An 18,756-nucleotide genomic window follows, 5' to 3' on the forward strand; every position below is an offset into this window, starting at 1 on the left:
GCCACCGTCTCCATACGACACCATCGAACAAGATTGTCCACCACTTCGCCCGGAAGAATATGCGGTCTGGCTCACGTTGAATGCGGAGCAACGCGATGCATGCATTCGACTATATAACATCGACGTCGAAGCGCAACTCCAAAACGCCGATGATGAGAACCGTCGAGCATCTAAACTTGCCAAGGTCGCGATGCAGATTTTACTGTTAATAACCGCCCTGCTGACCGGAGCGTTGCAATGTACTGTGTTTGCGAATTCTGTGCTGCCTCTCATCCCCTTCTACCTCTTGATACTTTGTATCTTGTTCACTCAGACAAAATCGCAGTGAGCATTATAACTACACTGCTACAAGCAGCCAGGATGCTATCGACTAGCTTCAACGGTGCGAATGGCCAGTCGACGGTCTGCAGGCGGGGCACGACCAGGAACGAATTCGCGGATTGGCCTCCGTCTGCGCGATTTGGAGTTCACCTAAAAGATCAGGGTCCAGAATCCCCAACGACCCTGCAAACGGCGCTCAGAGGCGATCAACCGTGTCGTAAAACAAGATTCCCCACAGCCTCGCGAGTTGCACGACAGGGATGCAACCGAAGAATGACGTATGGGTTATGATGTCTTGAACTCCACCGCGTGTAACTTCAGAACGCGAACCACATATTACTGTTGATCTTCCCAGAGACCATTGTTAACAATCCTCGTTTTTGTCTAATCTCTGCATTGTATACCCAAACTCCAAAATGACGGACATCGTTGGTGATCTCAAGAAGCAGACTGGCGCGCTGCAATGTATGTAACAGGGCAAAAGCATCTTTATGACGACTAACATGGCTCTCTAGCAAGCGTCAACAGTGTGGCTAAGACTGCAGGTAGTACACCCGTAGCAGCAAAGAAGACCGTATCGACCCCAGCTAAAGCTACACCATCCGCCGCATCGAAGACGACACCCATTCCCCCTGTTAAGAAGGCCGCCGCAAGCACAACTACACCAGTAGTTAAGCCGAGGACACCGCTAGGTACACAGAAGAAACTGCCTGTTCGCAAGGCTCCTGCTGCTACCACCACAACATCCACGCCCTTGAAGAAGACCGCAGCTACCACTACCTCCACAGGAAAGACTGTGGTTAGCAACGCCTCGAAGCCTTCAACTACAACTGGAACAACCGTCACTAAGAAGGTGACAGCCACAGACTCTACCACGACACCAGTTAAGAGGGTCCCAAGAAAGCTGAATGCGGCTGGATCAAAGCCAGCCACAACAACAACTGGGGCGTCCAAGCCCGCCAGCACATTACCGGTGGGCACAGGACCTACACCTACCAAAACTACAGCCAATCCACCCAAATCCGCGGCCAACTCTGCCACTAAGTCTGCCACGACCCCAGTGAAGGCTACCCCGGTGAAGAAGAATGTCGATGGTACGTGGCCAACCCCCTCCTCCGTTATACGTGCTCACCCGGCTCCAGGCCAAGCTGCTCCATTACCCAAGAAGAACATCGTCTCTCGCGGCGCTGGCGCTGCTTCGAGCGGCGTGAACACCACCGTAGGCGCCACCACCGGCATTGTGAACACAGTCACCGACTCCGCAACTGCCGGCGTCAACACTGGTATCAATGGGGCCACAGGTATGGTAGGCAATGGGCTTGATCGGCTTCCCGGCGGCGTAGGCAAGCCCGTGAAGCATGTGACTGATGGCGTGGGCAAGACGGCCACCGGCGCAGCCGATAATCTGTACTACACTGCTGGCGCGGCCACAAAGGGCGTACAGGGCACAGTGTCTAAGACTACTGGTGCATTAAGCAGAGGTGATGTCCGTGGCACCGTTGCTGGCGCCACTTCAGGCGTCGGCAACACAGTCAAGGGCACTGGGAAAGGATTGGGAACTACGGTTGGTGATGGTCTTGGAGGCGTAGGCAAGACTGTCGGAGGACCTGTAGGAGGCATCGTCGGAAATGTCGGTAAAGGTGCCTCGAACGCCGTGAGCGGTATCACTGGCGGACTCGGCGACGGTGTGGGCAAGCTTGGAAAAGGCGATGTCATTGGCGGCGTCGGCAGCACGCTTGGTGGTGTTGGGAAGGGCGTTGGTGGCCTTCTCTCTGGAGTCACTGGCTACGGTCAGAATGAAGGCGAGAAGATCAATGCGCCGGAGGGCAAAAAGGAAGGGATGTTCTTCTGATGGTTGGGGCATGGGGAGTGGGAGAACATGGACGAGAGGACGAAAAGAAGAATGAGAAAGTCAAAGGCTTGGGTGCAGGACTTGCAGTCGGAGTGTGGGACAGAGGATCAGGAGTATATTGATGCTTGGGTACGTGAGCTGGAAACAGTGCCGGAGTGAGATACATCAGTACAGTTAATGACAATGTTACGAGTTTGGCCTTCCGACACACAAGCTTGAGAATGAGGGTTCGAGAGAACAGCCACTGTAAGACGTTCCGTCCTCCTGACTGTGTAACGAGCGATATATACCAGGTTCGACCGTCATCGATGAACTCGATCCGTCACTGTACTGACTAGCGCAGATGCAGGCACGTTTGCTTTGAGAAGCGACGCGTCGCTGTCAGCACCTGTGGTCGTCATTTGTCACGGATCACAGTAGCACGAGCGTGTTACACCAGCACCGCTAAGCAGAGGTTGAGGTTTCACAGGCAAGAGAATGCCGAAATAGCACCCCGAAGCAGCCGAACCTTCTTCCAACGACTGAATCAGATCTACGAGCCATTTCTGCATTGCAGATCCTCCAAGTACTATCACACCGAGGCTGAGATGCAAGGTACAGTTACAGATACGTGCCACGCCGTCGTATATCTCATTAAGCCGAGCATGTAGGCTCCAAGTCATCGATGCTCAGCTCTAGCGTAGGATTTAAGGACATCTTGAGCATACGTAGGTTCGTGAGTTGATCAACAGGAGGCAGTCCGCATGCAGACTCGGTGTCTTTGGCAGCTCGGCGTTGTGTTGACTATTCACTAAACAGATTGTGCACACTAGCTATCGTGAGGACGGAAAGGAAACGATCAATGAGCGAAGAGATTTGGAATCATCTCACTCGAGACCGGCACTTTGCTCAGTAGGCAGAATACCCAGCCTGAGAGAAACTGGAGACCTCCTGGCTGTGCAAACACAGGATCCCTGGTGTTGATACCTAGGTATCCCGTATTCTCCGATGCAGGGGAGAGGTACCGGACCAAAGGCTCTATGCCACGAGGCTGTGTCCCGCACGTGTCGATAGCCGCTACAAGTACGCTTAGTACGGTGGTCGACGTCGTTTTGGTAAGCTCAGTACCCAGATCTGCTCAAGTACGGATCAATGATTTGCTGCTTCGGAGCAGCTGTTGTTGATCTCCCGCGTTCTTTGAGGAGAAGATAGGGCCTTCCTGAATACAACAAGACCGAACCGTGATAGGAAAAAATATCGACCACGTGTGATGAATGGACCGTAATTTGGTACTTCCAAGCAACGGACTTCGTGCGTTTCGATCAGAGTCGAGACAAGACAGCGCGGACTTTTGCGGCCCTTTTGCAGCAATTCTTGTCGACGGTGAAGCCACATAACTTGGCCGGCGTTGGAGGCTTGTGTAGAACAAACCGGCAGTCCAGAATGTCAGATAATCACCAACTCAATGCAGAAGACAACCTTCCTGAAACGGTCGTAAGGTGTTCTTGACATCTTCTGGGCGCGACGCGTACCGTGGACCTGGCGCTCTCAGGGCATTCTGCTGGGGCATCCTCACACAAGTAAAGGACCGAGCCGGCAGGCGAATGACGTTTCGACAATACGGCGGAAAGCGACAGGTATATAAGCCCGAATGCCAAGTGCACAGCTTCGTGACCATTCACGTGTTTCATTCAGAAGACCTCAGAATACTTGGCGTGGTGTTGAGCAGATTGCGCGCCAATTCCTTGCAGCTTGGGTGCCGGCAAAGCATCAAAATTGGGACAGCGATCCCGGGTTCGATCGCGCATGCGATCGCGCCATGATTACCAGCACAGCCCTGACAAGCAATCTATCGTGAGAGTGTCGTGGTGTTGGACAGATTCCCAAGCTTTGGTCCGCCGTTGCACTTACTCTCGATGCAGCTAAAGCACGTTTCTTCTTGGAAGTGCATAATCGAACGGGGCTAGATCTTGACAGTTGGTCAATGTGCGGTGAACTGCGATCGTCAGTCCCCTTCCCCTTTCGAAAGTTGTCGCCAACGGCTTTCTACGATGATGCATGCGCAGTTGCGCTTGCGGGAAATTATCGTCGCCATACTTACGTCTACTCACCGAGCCGGGCGCGTGCGAGGCCGGCTGCTGCACAGCGGCTTTCAAGCCGCAAGCCTCACCCGCGCTGCACTTGGCACTGCCTGGTCCAGCTCGTCTTCACCGCTTGGCGCTCATAGGATTCTCCGTCGCCTTTGCCACAATGCTTCTGTCGAAGGCACAGATTGCAGTGTCGAGACACCCCAGCGCAACGAGAGACGCAGGCAAGGCTTAGCTTCGAAGCCTCGCTTGAAGGCTTGTCCTGCAGTTCATCTCTTCGCCTGTCATGTTTCACATGTGGGCTGATTTCAAGGAGCCTTCTGTCTGAACAGGTGGAGGTAAATAACGCCCCAGGCAGCAACCGTCTGGGGAAACACAATCGAGTGCTGTATTGGCGGGCAAGAAAAGGACTCGGCATCGTTGGCACGACAAGGATTCGTATGCTTGTCGTGTTGTCGTAATCCCTCAAGAACTTCACTGGAAGGGGCGTAAGCTCAGGGCTCGCCAAGCAACTCTGAGGAGGTCCAAGTGGAGTTTCAGAACCGGGGAGGCTGCTGTTGGACGTATAGGCGCCAACATTGCACAGCTTGTGCCCACTCAGCATCATCATACAGATTACTAACTGGCTGGCAAGTAAACGTCCATAATTAGGTTGGCTTGGCCCTCTTACTATCGTGAGCGATCGTGAGCAGTATCAGCGAGTCCGATGATGCTCTGTGGCATTGTGCTTTGGCGCCAGTCCGAAGCTACGCCTGTCAGCGATCTGTCAAATTCGCTTACACAAACCTACCACTTGTCGGAGACGCAGGGGCACCCAAGCAACTGTCAGAAGTCTTGACATGGAGTTCGCTACCTAGCTGTGGGAGGATCTTCTCTGGATGAAGTTCTCGACACCAAGTTGACCTTGGCAGCATCCTTCCTCTGGGGGATCGTACGACTTCCTTAGGATCCTCACCCACCCTCCTATACCGCCTTCTCAAAGCGTCCTTTGTTGGCTCCTCGGGACTTTGGGTGTATGACTTGGCTCTGTCGGTCCTTCTTGGCTAGCGCCTCCGGACTCGAAGGCTGGTCAGCATGGGTGAGATGGTGAGCATCGGCCTCCAAGGTAGGGCTATGTCTTGCGTATATCTTGTGGCTTGGTCTCTTACTCAGATGGCATACCAATTCAATCTATTCAGTCAATCTTTTTCTTGCGATCTTTCTTAGCAACATTCTAGCCCAAGTCTAACCGGCCTTATTATTACCACAACACTTACTTCTGTACTGTCTTAGCATTTCTTGTCTAATTCCACGGCCGTACTCCTGGGCAAGCTAGTCTCTGCACCTACTCTATTTCCTTGTCGGATCATCTGTAGGCGTTGATCGTCGGCACTTCTTCCCCACAACTACATCTTCCTGTGGGTCTTCCTGCCACCTACATAAGGTACCCGGACTTCCTTGGATTCCGGATCATCATCAGCTTCAGCATCTTTTCGCAACTACCACACTCTTTTCTGGTTCTCGGCAACTTATCGCAACAAGTCTCTTCAACATGCTTTTCAAGTCCCTCCTCTTCGCCTCCACGGCCTCCGCCACATGCCTTCACGGCCTCTCGATGTTCAAGCGCGCCGCTGGCAGCGAGAATGGTACTGTCGAGGTCAACACCTTCGGTTACGGCCCTGAAAATGGTCCGTTCAACTGGGCCTCGCTTGCTCCTGAGAACGAAGCCTGCAGGACCGGCACCAACCAGTCTCCCATCAACATCGGTACGGATGTCCTTCCAGGCAACTTGACAAGACGGAACAACGTGATCATCCACAAGCGGGCTTGTGTTAACGAATCATCTTCAGATGCCAGCATTGGCGCAGCTTCCGCCCGCCCAGTTGTGGACATTCCCGACCAGTCGGTGGAGTTTGAGAACCTTGGAACGACCATCGAGGTCATTGTCAACGGCACGACCTCCTTCGCTGGAACAGACTTCCGTCTCGTTCAGTTCCACATGCACACTCCCTCTGAGCACCACATCAACGACGAGTTCTACCCGCTCGAAGTCCACATGGTCCACCAGGGCGTCCGTAAGTATCACCACACACCACTCTCATGTCCCAGCTAACCCCACACAGTCGACAACACCAAGCTTGCCGTCATCGCACTGATGTTCCAAGTCTCCGCCTCTGACAGCGACCCGCTCATTGCTGGCCTCAGCTCCAGCCTCGAGGCCATTGCTACCCCCCGGAACCAAGACCACCATCGGTGACGGTCTTGACTTCAGCAGCGTCATCAACAAGGTCGCCACCTCCGACATCCTCCAGTACTCTGGATCGCTGACCACACCTCCCTGCGCCGAGGGTGTCACTTTCCTCATCGTCAAGGACCCCCTCGACATCGGCGTCGCTGACTTCAACGCCATCAAGAGCATTGTCAAGTTCAACTCCCGCTTCATCCAGAACACAATCGGTGGCGAGAACATCTTGGAGATTGGTGCCAACAGCGGCTCCGTCCTGAACGCTACCAAATAAGTGCGAGGTGCGAGGTCGTGAACCAGTTGTTGTGTGGCATAGCGAGGAGTGAGGCGTGTTGGCGAGAAGAGACCGCAGTCGTTTCTGATTTTAGATTACCGTTATATCAATTCACTTTACTTCAACATTTGAACAGAGATCGCATTCATTGTGCCGACGTTGAAAGTTCTTTTGTGACGTTCACCGCTGATACAGGAGTGGTTTGATCCGCCCGGATCGGCGGGGTAACAGCACCACTTTCATCGGAGGCAATGACAGTTCGGGTTCCCGGGGTCGAAGAGGTTAGACCTGCAGTTCTTTTCGCGTGTGTCTCAGGTTGGGGTGTTCGATCCTGCGACTCTGAGTCGTGCTTTCATTGGTGACTGGGCAGTATCTGTAGCCCCACTTTGCCTTCCACATGAGACTGATCTTCGCCCTGGGTTGGTAGAGGGTACTGACTCTGCAAGCTCACGCGCTTAAGCTTACGCCCTTTGACTTGCTTCTTGTCACATGCATGAAAATCATGTCAAGCACTTGTTGGAGGAGGATGGTCTGCAAGTCTACCATGTCCACCTTTTGTGGACACCTTCGATGTGTATTTATGTGAGCTTGATCAAATAAGACGTACTTGAAAGACTACAGTATTGTGCAGTTCATAGAGGTTGTGGCACGATACCATCTAGGAACTTCCCAATTACTTTTTCTCAGACCAAATACTGGTACCGACTTCGCGTCACATCTTGTGTCCAGTGTATCCATCATCATGAGAGGGGAATGACGATTGTATTTCGCCGACATCTATTTTGTCTATATTTTTGTACAACACTGTGGCACGTATATACCCTGCGTATCGGTTTTTAAACCTTCGCAGCGATCTTCCATTTCGCAATGTACATTCTTGTGAATGCAAACATACTCGCACCCGCCAAGAGCAGTACGCCAGAAAAGACGTTCAAGCCCCAGTATTTGCCTTTGTTTTTCGTCACGATCGCACCTGCAATTGGGTTTCCGACGAGACCCGCGAACGATACACAAGCCTAGCAATCGTTAGCAAGCCGAAAAAGAGACGGAGTAGAGTGAACTTACAAACGTGACACCAAGTCTGACACCAAGCTGATGTACTTCAGAGATACGTGCCAACTGCGAGGGGAGGAGTGATACATATGCGCCAGATGCGAATCCGTAGAGCGCCGCGAAGGTGATGTACGCTGCGTTGCCCGACGCAGGCAGGCCCAACGCAAGAACGATGATGCCTGCACACAGACAGCAGACTGATTGCATATTGAACGCTCCAAACTTGTCGGCCACTAGACCCGGGATGATACGGCCGAAGATACTCGCCGCGTTGAGCACAGCGAGAAGATAACCGGCGAGCCTATCGCTCATGCCATCGGCGATGGCTTGGGTTTCGATGAAATTGATCGGGATGAACAGCCCCATGAAGAACAGGAACGAAGATGCTGTGAGTAGTACGAAACGCATGTCGGCGAAGGGTTCCATGAAGACATTGAAGCGCAGCGGGCGTGGGCGTGGTGGGAGACGCGATGTGATGGTCAGAATGGCGATGATGAGCAGACCTAGCAGCATGAAGGCAATTGAGCGCATCGTCCACCCAAAGCCAATACGCGGGATCAGGTGCGAGGCCATGATGGGAATGATGATGCCCCCGAGTCCGCTGCCGGCGGCCATGATGCCGTAGGCTGTGCCGCGCTTCTTGAGGAACCATGTAGGGATTGTACTTGTTGCGGCGTTGAAGATGCAGTTTAAACCCAGTGGGCTACAGATGGCCTGGGCGAGGATGATCTGGTAGTATTCTGTGCAGAGCGATGTCATCATCAGGCCAAAGACGTGGAAGAAGGTACCGAAGATGAGAAGGTATTTGGGGCCGTAGTTGTCGAATGCCCAGCCAACAATAGGACCAGGGAAGAACATCATGAAGATCTCAAGACTGGCGATCCAGGCGATGGAGGAGGGCGTAGAGTCTCGTAGCTGGTGGGTCGAATAGTAGTTTTGGAAGACTCCAAGGCAGTTGATCCAGCCGAAGGAGCAGAAGAGGCAGCAGAATCCTCCAAGAAGACACAGCCACGCATCTTTGCCGCCGTCGGGAAATTGACTTGGGTGGAATGGGCTGACTGTGGGAGGACCTGATGGTGGTGTGTCTGTCGTCTTTTCGTCCAGTTCGACAGGTGGTCGCTCAATATCGGGCTGTGGCTGGGCTTGCTTCTGTAGGTCATCGACCGAGTTTACTAGACTCGTGCCTTGCGACATCTCGGCTACCTTTGGGTGTTATTTAGGCTGGAGTTGCAGTAAGTGTGTCGCCTTTACCGCTCTCACTGGTGACCGTCAGTCCTGATGGAACGAACTTTCCGTAATGGATCGTTATATAGGTTGTTTCACAGAATAGGCAGCACGGGATTAGGGCTGATCAATGCGGTAAATCCATTTTGTGGCGTTCTTCGTTGCCATGTTGGGCAACAATGCTCGAGATGCTCGGTCTTTCATGAGGGCGAGCGAGCCGCCAAACCAAAGCACAGTTCGTACAACGTCACTGCACGTCAGCCTTGTTGCAGTTTCCGCTGGTTCTCAAACACAATTGGGTTAGAGAAATTAGCTTGTAAAAGCTTTTCGGCAATAAGGTGCTGGACCCAAGAACGGAGAAGTCGGACTTGAGACGGTCACCGTCGATGTCCGAGCGCTCTATCGGAGATCGCAACTTCGCGACTCGTCACGTCTCGCGATCTGTTGCACCCTACGACTAGTCACAGAGAGGATCGAGCTAAGAATATTTTGTTCAGTTTGATGTACCACCTTGACGAGAGGCTCGTCCTGGAAGATGTACCAGCACCCAGCAAACAACCGAACCAGAGCAGCCAGAGGGTCCTCATCACTGCGTGGGCATATCCAGTGGTGTCTGCTGTTTAGATCGAACCTCTTTGTAGCAGTGCATATAAGAACCGTGTGGTAAACAGGCAAGTGCTTGAGTACATACATCTGTCGTGCTGTCGTATTCTCCAGGCCTGCTCTGAGCAACGGAAATGGTGACGATATCGACATACAGCTGTACCAGCAAAGTGCTTTGCTAACTCCCAGCTTGCAGTCGTCACAGTGGCCAGTGACAGCATCAGGACAGGGCGTGTAAGCACTGGAAGTCGTGTACCTACGTTTCCCAGCTCATGTCTCTGGCACGAGTGAGGCAGGTGGGGGCACCATTGAGGCAAGTGGGGGCACATTGGCGACACATTCGCAGCCTGAGGCTCTGAGCTTGCGCTTACCATGGAGCTCGTCAGTGCGTCAAATACATGGAGACTGGCCGCTCGACCACGCACGTAGATTGCAGACGCTCACACATGTGATCACGAGAGAATGATGTTCAGAGTGCAGGTGGAGAATTCGCGCTCACTGTGGAATATTGAAGGCAGTGACTGGCACGCGCTGCAGCGAAGCGGTTGGGTCGTTGCTTGGCCACCGAGGCGAAAGCGAATTGAGCGCTCGAGCCTCAGTCCCGCTCTGGGCTTTTTCCACCCTCACGCGCACAACAGCTCCGCACCACCGTCCATCAGTCCGCAGGAGCTACCGCATCACTGCATCGACTTGCGCAGCCGCTGATTTCACAGCTCGCCTCAGACTGCAACTTTTACGCACCCCGATTTTCCTTCCGTCATCTTCACCTGGCCAGGTAGGTGCAAGCAGCCGCACATCACTTTCACGGCAGCCTCTGACTTTGCTCTCCAAGCTCGAACAAGCACACAGCTTCCTGCGCCTCCAATTCGAACATCCGCCACCAACACTAGTCTTAGCTCTGAGCACACACTATCAACATGGCAGCAACCGAGTCATCCGCGCCTACTAATGGCGACTATGTGCAAAACAGCGAAGGCCAGCCCGCACAACAGGCCGCTGCTTCGGAAATCCCCAAGGACGAGGTCGGCTGGTACTTTGTCGAGCAGTACTACACCACTCTGAGCAAGAGCCCAGACCGTCTCTTCGTACGTGCATGCGTTCCCGGAGACCTGCAGCATTAGTTAACACGCCCACAGCTCTTCTACAACAAGCGCTCGCAGTTTGTCTCTGGTGTTGAAGAGGAGAAGGTCAATGTCTGCGTTGGCCAGAAGGTGCGTTTGGACTGTCCGCGCAGTGTTCGCGATTGGCGCAAAGCTAACAGCTAACCAGCCCATCATCGAGCGCATCAAGGAGCTCGACTTTAAGGACACCAAAGTCCGCGTCACCAATGTCGACTCCCAGGGCTCTGACGCCAACATCGTTATCCAGGTTGTTGGCGAGATCTCCAACAAGGGCCAGCCCCACAAGCGCTTCGTCCAGACCTTCGTCCTCGCCGAGCAGACCAACGGTTACTTTGTCCTGAACGACATCTTCCGCTACCTCGCTGAGGAGCCGGAGGAGGAGGAGGAGGCTCAGGAGCCTGCTGCGAACGGCGTTGAGGAGCCTGCTTCCACTGCCACCGCTTCTGTGGAGCCCGAGGCCCCCCAGGGCGAGGTTGCCAGCAGCGAGGAAGACTTGACCAAGGTCGATGAGAAGCTCGAGGAGGTCGCACAGGAGGAAGCTCCTGCAGAGGAGACTACTGCTACCGGCCCTACTGAGGTGGCTGCCGAGGCCGAGAAGGCCCCAGAGGTCGAGGAAGTCGCGGCGGCCGCCCCCGAGGAGGCTCCCAAGGAGGCTGAAGCTCCCGCTGAGCAGATTGTTGAGGAGGAGAAGCCCAAGGAACCCGCCCCTACACCCGCCCCCGCTGCTAAGTCCGCTGCTCCTGTTGCCATGCCCGCTGGTCCCCCGAAGCTCGCTGCTCCTCGCACTTGGGCCAGCCTCGCTGCCTCTGCCCACAAGGTCGCTACTCCTGTACTCACCGCACCCGCTGCCCAGCAGGCTCCTAAGGAGGCCAAGGCTGCAGCCCCCGCGCAATCCGCCAGCGGCGCTTCGGCCCAGACTCCTGCTGCCGCTCGCGAGCAGTCCCCCACCACAAGCCAGGGCGAGACGGCTGGATGGCAGTCAGTCACTGGTCACAAGAAGGAGCAGTCCCGCGCACAGAACCAGGCACCCGCTGCCGAGGCCGATCAGAAGCGTGCATACATTAAGAACGTGTACAGCCAGGTCCAGGAGGGCTCCCTGAGGGCCGCTCTTACCAAGTTTGGCGAGATTGAGTTCCTCGATCTCAGCCGTGGCAAGGTCAGTGAACACGACGCTGTAACGGCAAGCCCAAGCTAACATTCTCCACAGAACGCCGCCTTTGTTGACTTCAAGACTCCCGCTGGCTACCAGGCAGCCGTTGCTGCTAACCCCCACACTGTCGACGGTGTCGAGCTCAAGGTCGAGGAGCGCCGCACGCGCCCTCAGCAGTACTCTGGCTCCTTCCCCCGTGGCGGTGGTTCTCAGCGCGGTCGAGGTGGCCCAGGTGGCCCTCGCGGCGGATTCGTTCCCCGTGGCCGCGGTGGTGCCGCTCGTGGCCGTGGCGCGCCTCAGGAGTCCTGAGCGTAGCAGCTTGACACACTGCGCTTCGTTTCCACTTTGTGTCCCTCTCATTTTTCGAGTCTTTAGCGACCTTTACCGTTCCATAACGATTCACGGCTTCTGTTATGTGTACTGTATCCGACCTCGTTCAGCTCTTGTATAAAAGTCACCATCTTATGCGGAAAAGTCGGGCGTCCGCATCTCTCCGTGGGATATTTGAGCCCTTGCATAGCGCGTCGGTTCATGGTTGCATTTCCCTTTCGGTACCGCTGCGCACGCGTTTCTTCGACTTCTTTGCCCATTTCTTCAGTTACCTAATGTATGTGGACGGGGCATGGGTTAGGGAGGCGGAAAAGGATCTGGAGTAATGGTGGGTATATTCCGGGCTCGGCCGTACATTTTGTCTTTGCTTCTGCACAGCATCATTCCAAAACAGACGACAGGTGGAAGAGCGCGATGGGTACAAAAGCATGTAGCACGAGTATGACACAAGGAGAATACTGTACCCGCTTGATCCATGTCTGCCGACGCGCGATGCACTTGTAACTGATAACGTCACGCTGTACGGTGGTATGCTGGCGCGTGATTGGCTAGTACGGCTGACGACGCTGTAGCTCGGCGCAGCAGCAAGTCACAAGTCGCAAGTCACAAGTCACAGGTCAAGTCACGCCGGGAGTTGCGGCAGTGCCTACCTCTGCAGCCTCCAAAATACTTTGACACGTGTTGGACTTGTGATTGTCTGGCGCCTTTATCCTCTATCTCGAAGCCCAAGGGTCCTACTGTACCCTAGTCAGCGGGGTCTCAGCGGGCGGGGTGCACACGGTGCGACCACGGCGATCACACTACCTGGCTGCTCCCGCTTCCGCAAGCTTTCGGAGACTTGGGCAAGCACGCCTTCTGCTTACGAGAGTTCTGTTCGCCCACGGCAGACTCCCAACGTCCTGGCACCATGCGACCGCACCCCGGCGGCAGCGACGCGCTGCCTGCGCCCATCAAGCCTCGGTCCCGCAAGTCGAGCATGGATCACGCCGCTGCCCCGTCGAGCAACGGCCCCACTACGTTCTTTATGCGGAGCGAGCAGGAGATGGAGCAGTCGCTTGCTGCATCGCAGAGTACGCAGTCGATAAGGAGGCCGCGGGACAGCACCTATGGCGTGCAGAGCCTGGCCGACACTCTGGAGGCTGCGTTTGGCGCGGAGAGCACCCTCGCCAGCAACAAGCCGGAACGACGCAGCAGTGCAGGCAGCCATGGCCGCCACGCTGCGCGCTCTGCCTCGCACGGCTCTTCTGCAGACTCGGCCAAGTCGCCAGAGAGCCCCATGGCCTCACCGCTGCGGACGCTGAAGAGGAAGCTCTCCAGTCGCACCGCCTCCATGCCGCTCACGCCCGTCAACGACATGCTGTCGCCACTGCCCACCTCAGCCACACCCAGCACTCCAACCTCAGTGTCGCTGCACTCACTGAAGCTCTCGGACGAAGGCTCGCTTCTCGATGACACCGGAAGCCAGGTCATTACATCGAGCGGCGAGGAGGATGATGACGTCGACACCCAGCAGGGTGCGTCGAGCAGCTTTCCACAGCTGGTGATGCCGAGCATACAGATGCCGACACGGCGCCCGTTCACTACCAAAGGGAAGAATATGGGCAAGCTGAAGGTCATGGTTGCAGGCCAAGCTGGTACGTAGACCCTCTTTTGATCGCCGCGTCACTGTAGTGAGCTAGGGACACTGACTTGTTACTTGAAAGGCATCGGCAAGACTTCGCTCATTCGATCTATCGTACAGAGCTGCGAAGACATCGTTCATGTAGATGCCCTCTCGCCCTCGCAGTCGCTCTCGCAACCGTCTCCACGGAGACCGAAGCCTCGACGACGGCAGACAGGTCAAGGAGCGACACTGAGGCTGACGGAGCTACATGCTAGCACCAAGCCCTATCCACATTGGTGGACCGATGTTGAAGAAACTAGAGTACTGCGGAGAAGGAAGAGCAGCAGCGACACCGTTCTAGAAAGGAACATTTGTTTCGTGGACACGCCGGGCTACCTCGAGGGCAATTCAGATGAGGAGGACATGAACGTTGTGATTGAATACCTAGAGTCCCTGCTTCAGCAAACAGCCTCCGTAACCAGCATGGAAGATGGAGAGATAATTGGAGTTGTCAGTGGCAATGGCGGTATCCTGGTGGACGTCATCCTCTACCTGCTGCCACCAAGTAAGTTCGTCGACGAGAGGCACATTATCATCGCTGACAAGATTCAAGGCAAAGAGATCACTAAGGACGTTGAGTTCATGCAGCGGCTATCCGCCTTGACCAATGTCATACCTGTCATCGCAAAGTCAGAAACGCTGTCCGGCCAAGAATTGATATCACTCAAGGCATCCATCCTGGCTCGTCTTCAGGCTACATCTGTCAGACCGTTCTTATTTGGCAAGCCATTGGACGATGCATTACTTGCAGTCCAGGGTCTGGACATCGTCTATCCACTGGCAACCCCGACTACAGCCCTTCGTACGGTTGAGCCGAAGGAGCCCAACCAATTCCCTTTCCCTACTCCGACGCATCCATATGCGATATCATCAAACCATGGTACTGATAACGACGTCATGGATGCATCTTTACTCATGTCTCCCGACTACGTTCAACCACTCGTACCCTCCGAACTCTCCAGTCTCATCGAGCAAGTCTTCGACCCAGAGTCGATCGCATGGCTAAGGCATGCAGCGGCAAAGAAGTTTCTTGCATGGAGGAGGAGGACGCCCCTATTAGGAGACTCGTTCATCAGACACGGTCTGCCGCAGCCACGCAGCCCCGCCACAGCATCGGTGGGATTGGCTGGCACTATGATGAATCGTAAGCCGTACTCACCAAAGCAAGTAGCATCCAAGCTGACACACCCCAGCCTCCACAGCATCCTCCGTCTTCTCCGCCGCCTCCCCCTCCGGCGTCCTCGTCCCCCGCACCACCTCGCCCTTCTACTCCAACCTGCAATCCCCCCTCCTCTCCTCCATCGCCGGCTCCCCCACCGACCCCACCGCCTTCTCCCTCACCCCCTACATCAACACCAACCCGCAAGCAAGCGACATCCGCGTCGCCAAATGGGCCACCGACCTGCACAAGAGCCTGCGCAACGAACGCGACCGCTTCGAGGAACTCCAGCGCAACGAGCGCGCAAAATGGCTGCTCGACCGCGTCGGCGAGGAGGTCAAGGCCGGGACCATCACCGCCGCCGACGGCGCGCCCCGGGCCGAGTGGGCAGTCGTGCGCCACGCGAACGACCCGCCGCGCGGCCAGCGGTACCGCGGCGCCGGGCTCGACGCAAAGGATCCGCTGGGTCTGTGCGGGTTCGGCGACGAGGTGAGGCGGCGCGGCGTCGTGCTGGTGCAGATTCTGGGCGGGATGAGTGTGCTGGGCGCCGTGGGGCTGGCGGTTGTGCGGGTGTGCGGGGTGGAGATGCCCGAGGGCGGGGTGTGGGGGTGGTTGGTTGGCGGCGCTGGCGAGTGATACCCGTGGACTGTGGTGTGTGTAGACGGTAGATAGATGAAGATCTCACCTCAGTACAGTGCTCGTGGATCATGCGTGACTGGTTGATGTGTGCTTGCAGATGAAGATAGCAGACGCTCAAGGGGCACAGCGTGACACCCATCATCCACAATTGCGAGAGTAGAGCTACAGTTACACCGCAGATACACCAGATCAGGCGGATCGGTAGCAACCATCGGTACACGGTTCACAGAAGAGCAGTGTATATACTCTGTATTGGTCTTGCCGTGCACTTCTAGCCAGCGGCAATATAGGTAATTCAGTGACTGCAATGTGCGAGAAAGACTGCTCGCGGCAAGACACAGCTTGAGATGTTCCATGTGCTCGCGAGCTACTATATCTCACACACACACGCCAGCAAACAAGTAAATACCAGACTCAGTCGATAGGAAATTCTGCATGTAGCACTTCGTCATATACTTGTTTACGACACCAGCAGCTTGAGATATTACTTATGATTTAATACATCGTACTATCTTCTCTTGCGCCGCGTCCACGGTGCGACGTTGCTACGTGCTACGTGCCAGCCGCGTGCCAGCCACGCCCATATTCAATTTACAAGAACGCCGTGCTCCTCTGCCTGTCATGGAGCAGCCCAGTGCCAAGTCGTTACAGCCGTCATGTCCCGTTGCCGCTTCCCTGGAAGCAGACGGTGCACCCGGGGTATAATCAAGTCAAGGATGAATGCATATCCTCCGCTCTTCCTGCTGTCTCATATCTGTTGGGGCGTTGTGCCAACAGCGTGCGGGGGTGGGGGCGGTCCTACGTCCCTTCCGTCACTCAGGTCTCCGGTTGGTGACATTGTAGTCATATGGGGCGGCGCAAAGGTGTTTACGGGCGGGGGTGGTGTAGGGTTCGGCGAGATTCCTTGCGGGGGGTGGTAGCCCGTGTCCGTCAAGCGTCCCGAGACTGGGTTGTAGGCGCCACCTGTTGGCTGGAGCTCATACGGCTCATCTTCCTCGGAGGACGAGTAGTCATATGACTCCATACGGCGTTGACGCGCGGCATTCGCTGCGAACGGATTCGCAGTCGGCATCTCATTTTGGTATCTGTTGACCTTGGTCGATAACGAAGAGTCTAACGTGTTGGATCTGTAGTTCGAGCCCAACGTGTCTGAGCGGTAATTGCTCGATGCTTGTGTGTCGCTGCGATCTACTCCAAATGGTCCTTCCGCCTGGCGTCTGCGCTGCGAGTTCGAGATCTGTTGGCGGAAGACGTTTACGCCTTGCTCACCGTCAGTTGTCACTGCGATGCCAGTTGCTTCTCCGCGCTCTTCGTCAACCGGACCCATTGGCTTCCCCATTGGTCGGAGCGGTTGCACGTCTTCATCGATCGTGATATGAGGGGCGGGTGGGAGAGCTGGGCCACGGCCCCATGCGCGAATCGGGTAGGCACGTCCCTTCTTCCAGGTCTCCGAAATTGGGGGGAAGTATTGCCGGTACGCAGCCCACGCCACGAGTATGCCGAGCAGGGCGCCAGAGAGGACATCGAAAGGATGGTGACGAGCGTCCATAATGCGCGTACCGGTGATGAGAGCTGCGCCGAGTGTCGGGACAAGAACGATGAACGACCTCCAAACCTCGCCCTTGGCGTCCATGACGTGCAGCTTTGCGGCGAGGTAGAGGGAAAGGTAGAACAGCCCAGCGAACGATACTACCACACATTAGCTCAGCAGACCAGCCAGTGCGACCCAAACATACCACTGCTGTGCCCCGAGGGGAAGCTCTTGAACCCGTCTTGCAAGATGTAGTTATCGGTCTGGGTGCAGATATCGATAGTTACGAGCGTCAGACTCAAAGGGTCAACTTTCACACCATCTCTAACCATGCAACTGTGTGGCGTCAGCTCAAGCTCCCTGCCGCCGTGTGTCCAGCATACCGATCAATAAGGTCCGGGCGCGGCTTTCCAATTGCATTCTTGAGCGCGCCCGTGATAGTAAAGGCCGCGCCGACACTCAGCCCAAGGCCGAGGATGCCACAATTCAGCTCCCACAGACGGTCTTTGAAGCGGTATCGGCCGCTCAGCCGCTTGACGCCGACCCTGCCAGCCGGCATGGGGGTCTGGTGGGAGAACAGCCCATCAATGACGAGTGTGTAGAAGCCGATGATAACGATGGGGCCGCCGACGACAAGCACACATAGCAGCGGGACGGGTACGCGCTCTTTGTGGGCGAAGGGGTAGTGCAGGGTGTAGTTCTGCAGCGAGAAGGGCTGGTGGAAGGGCGGGACCTTGTCGATGATGGTGAAGACGCCGATGAGGACGCTGCGGAGCGGTTAGCTGGGTGCTGCGGCTGAGCGGCTTGCCTGGCCGTCTGGGAAGGCGGTCGTGTGCGGACGGAGGAAGGAGCGCCGGAGCCCTTACATGATAATCAGGTAGTCGATGATGTACCTGCACTTGTCAGCCCTCGCCCATGGCGGTTTCCGCATTCGACGCACGAGAAGATGACGCGCTTCGGCAGCCGCTTCTTGGAGAAGGGCAGCCGCTCCGGCAGCTGTTTCGATGTCCACTCGTCCATGGCGTTCTACAGCATCCGACCAAACGCGCCGCCAAAAATCTCCGGCGCTTCCGGCGCGGGCGCTGCTGGGAATAGGACGTCGTGCGGGCGACGAAGTGCGGCGGGTGACGACGTGCGGCAGCAGTCAATGGTAGTCAAGTCACGCCCTCGCCCGGAGAGACGCAGTGCAGCAAAGAGAGCAGAGCAGCACCAGCGGGCGTGTGCGAGTTAAGGGCCGGCGGGATGCTCAGGGCGCAGCGTGCTCAGCATGGGCGGTGGGCAGTGAGCATGGCTGAGGCGCAGGCAGGCGCTGATGGCCCCAAGCGCAGCCCAGCGAACCCTGTGCAGTGCGTTGATCGTCCAAGCCCGCAGTCCTTGGCTCTCCCGCGAATCCCGCCCTCGCTGCGGTAGCGCCCCAAGTCGTGCGCGTCTGCAATTTGACTCGCCGCACGCTCGCCGGCCAAATGTCGCACTGAGGGCGGGCCCGCGTACGCGCTCGCCCATGCGCTGCGCCGTGTTGGGGCTGCCAGTGCTGCATCGCCCGAGT

The 18,756-nt window shown here is 56.0% G+C and overlaps 7 protein-coding genes across 7 annotated transcripts; 4 read left to right on the forward strand and 3 right to left on the reverse strand.

Moving 5' to 3' along the window:
* Window positions 1-737: 737 nt before the first annotated feature.
* On the forward strand, window positions 738-2,173 carry C7974DRAFT_415664 (uncharacterized protein; the record flags this gene model as incomplete). The annotated part of the gene is made up of 3 exons (XM_046143914.1): window positions 738-786; window positions 837-1,415; window positions 1,464-2,173. 3 exons carry the CDS (start codon window positions 738-740, stop codon window positions 2,171-2,173), a joined length of 1,338 nt encoding a protein of 445 aa, XP_045994932.1.
* A 3,180-nt stretch (window positions 2,174-5,353) lies between these two features.
* C7974DRAFT_399769 (alpha carbonic anhydrase) lies at window positions 5,354-7,167 on the forward strand. The gene is made up of 4 exons (XM_046142441.1): window positions 5,354-5,984; window positions 6,069-6,293; window positions 6,342-6,382; window positions 6,462-7,167. Exons 1-4 carry the CDS (start codon window positions 5,771-5,773, stop codon window positions 6,735-6,737), a joined length of 756 nt encoding a protein of 251 aa, XP_045994933.1. The 5' UTR covers window positions 5,354-5,770; the 3' UTR covers window positions 6,738-7,167.
* A 406-nt stretch (window positions 7,168-7,573) lies between these two features.
* Window positions 7,574-8,984, reverse strand: C7974DRAFT_415666 (major facilitator superfamily domain-containing protein; the record flags this gene model as incomplete). Its single annotated transcript, XM_046143915.1, has 2 exons — window positions 7,574-7,753; window positions 7,803-8,984. 2 exons carry the CDS (start codon window positions 8,982-8,984, stop codon window positions 7,574-7,576), a joined length of 1,362 nt encoding a protein of 453 aa, XP_045994934.1.
* A 1,250-nt stretch (window positions 8,985-10,234) lies between these two features.
* On the forward strand, window positions 10,235-12,347 carry C7974DRAFT_234657 (NTF2 and RRM domain-containing protein). Its single transcript, XM_046137423.1, has 5 exons — window positions 10,235-10,392; window positions 10,450-10,702; window positions 10,754-10,828; window positions 10,887-11,894; window positions 11,946-12,347. The coding sequence occupies exons 2-5, from the start codon at window positions 10,535-10,537 to the stop codon at window positions 12,195-12,197; spliced, it is 1,503 nt and encodes a 500-aa protein (XP_045994935.1). The 5' UTR covers window positions 10,235-10,392; window positions 10,450-10,534; the 3' UTR covers window positions 12,198-12,347.
* Window positions 12,348-12,924: 577 nt separating this feature from the next.
* C7974DRAFT_458659 (Septin-domain-containing protein) lies at window positions 12,925-16,137 on the forward strand. Its single transcript, XM_046146084.1, has 4 exons — window positions 12,925-13,852; window positions 13,922-14,386; window positions 14,435-15,025; window positions 15,075-16,137. The coding sequence occupies exons 1-4, from the start codon at window positions 13,126-13,128 to the stop codon at window positions 15,674-15,676; spliced, it is 2,385 nt and encodes a 794-aa protein (XP_045994936.1). The 5' UTR covers window positions 12,925-13,125; the 3' UTR covers window positions 15,677-16,137.
* C7974DRAFT_399777 (uncharacterized protein) lies at window positions 15,661-16,205 on the reverse strand. The gene has a single exon (XM_046142442.1). The coding sequence runs from the start codon at window positions 16,033-16,035 to the stop codon at window positions 15,727-15,729; it is 309 nt and encodes a 102-aa protein (XP_045994937.1). The 5' UTR covers window positions 16,036-16,205; the 3' UTR covers window positions 15,661-15,726.
* Window positions 16,156-18,606, reverse strand: C7974DRAFT_399778 (lipid phosphate phosphatase-like protein 1). The gene is made up of 5 exons (XM_046142443.1): window positions 18,151-18,606; window positions 18,077-18,103; window positions 17,594-17,977; window positions 17,416-17,546; window positions 16,156-17,368 (listed from the first exon to the last, which is right to left on the reverse strand). The coding sequence occupies exons 1-5, from the start codon at window positions 18,228-18,230 to the stop codon at window positions 16,428-16,430; spliced, it is 1,563 nt and encodes a 520-aa protein (XP_045994938.1). The 5' UTR covers window positions 18,231-18,606; the 3' UTR covers window positions 16,156-16,427.
* Between the last annotated feature and the right edge of the window lie 150 nt (window positions 18,607-18,756).

Source organism: Boeremia exigua (genome assembly GCF_020726555.1).
Source record: "Boeremia exigua strain MPI-SDFR-AT-0100 chromosome Unknown C7974scaffold_9, whole genome shotgun sequence".
Taxonomy (NCBI): Eukaryota; Fungi; Ascomycota; class Dothideomycetes; order Pleosporales; family Didymellaceae; genus Boeremia; species Boeremia exigua.

Bases quoted from the DNA above. Each gene is read 5' to 3' on its own strand.
- C7974DRAFT_399769 (XM_046142441.1), top strand. From the start codon at position 5,771: ATGCTTTTCAAGTCCCTCCTCTTCGCCTCCACGGCCTCCGCCACATGC. The intron at 5,985-6,068 runs GTACGGATGTCC...AATCATCTTCAG, and splicing joins CCAGTCTCCCATCAACATCG to ATGCCAGCATTGGCGCAGCT. The intron at 6,383-6,461 runs GTCTCCGCCTCT...CCCGGAACCAAG, and splicing joins TCATCGCACTGATGTTCCAA to ACCACCATCGGTGACGGTCT.
- C7974DRAFT_234657 (XM_046137423.1), top strand. From the start codon at position 10,535: ATGGCAGCAACCGAGTCATCCGCGCCTACTAATGGCGACTATGTGCAA. The intron at 10,829-10,886 runs GTGCGTTTGGAC...ACAGCTAACCAG, and splicing joins ATGTCTGCGTTGGCCAGAAG to CCCATCATCGAGCGCATCAA. The intron at 11,895-11,945 runs GTCAGTGAACAC...CATTCTCCACAG, and splicing joins TCGATCTCAGCCGTGGCAAG to AACGCCGCCTTTGTTGACTT.
- C7974DRAFT_458659 (XM_046146084.1), top strand. From the start codon at position 13,126: ATGCGACCGCACCCCGGCGGCAGCGACGCGCTGCCTGCGCCCATCAAG. The intron at 13,853-13,921 runs GTACGTAGACCC...GTTACTTGAAAG, and splicing joins CATGGTTGCAGGCCAAGCTG to GCATCGGCAAGACTTCGCTC. The intron at 15,026-15,074 runs GTAAGCCGTACT...GACACACCCCAG, and splicing joins GGCTGGCACTATGATGAATC to CCTCCACAGCATCCTCCGTC.
- C7974DRAFT_399777 (XM_046142442.1), bottom strand. From the start codon at position 16,035: ATGGAACATCTCAAGCTGTGTCTTGCCGCGAGCAGTCTTTCTCGCACA.
- C7974DRAFT_399778 (XM_046142443.1), bottom strand. From the start codon at position 18,230: ATGGACGAGTGGACATCGAAACAGCTGCCGGAGCGGCTGCCCTTCTCC. The intron at 18,104-18,150 runs GTGCGTCGAATG...TGACAAGTGCAG, and splicing joins CCGAAGCGCGTCATCTTCTC to GTACATCATCGACTACCTGA. The intron at 17,547-17,593 runs GTATGCTGGACA...GACGCCACACAG, and splicing joins CGCCCGGACCTTATTGATCG to TTGCATGGTTAGAGATGGTG.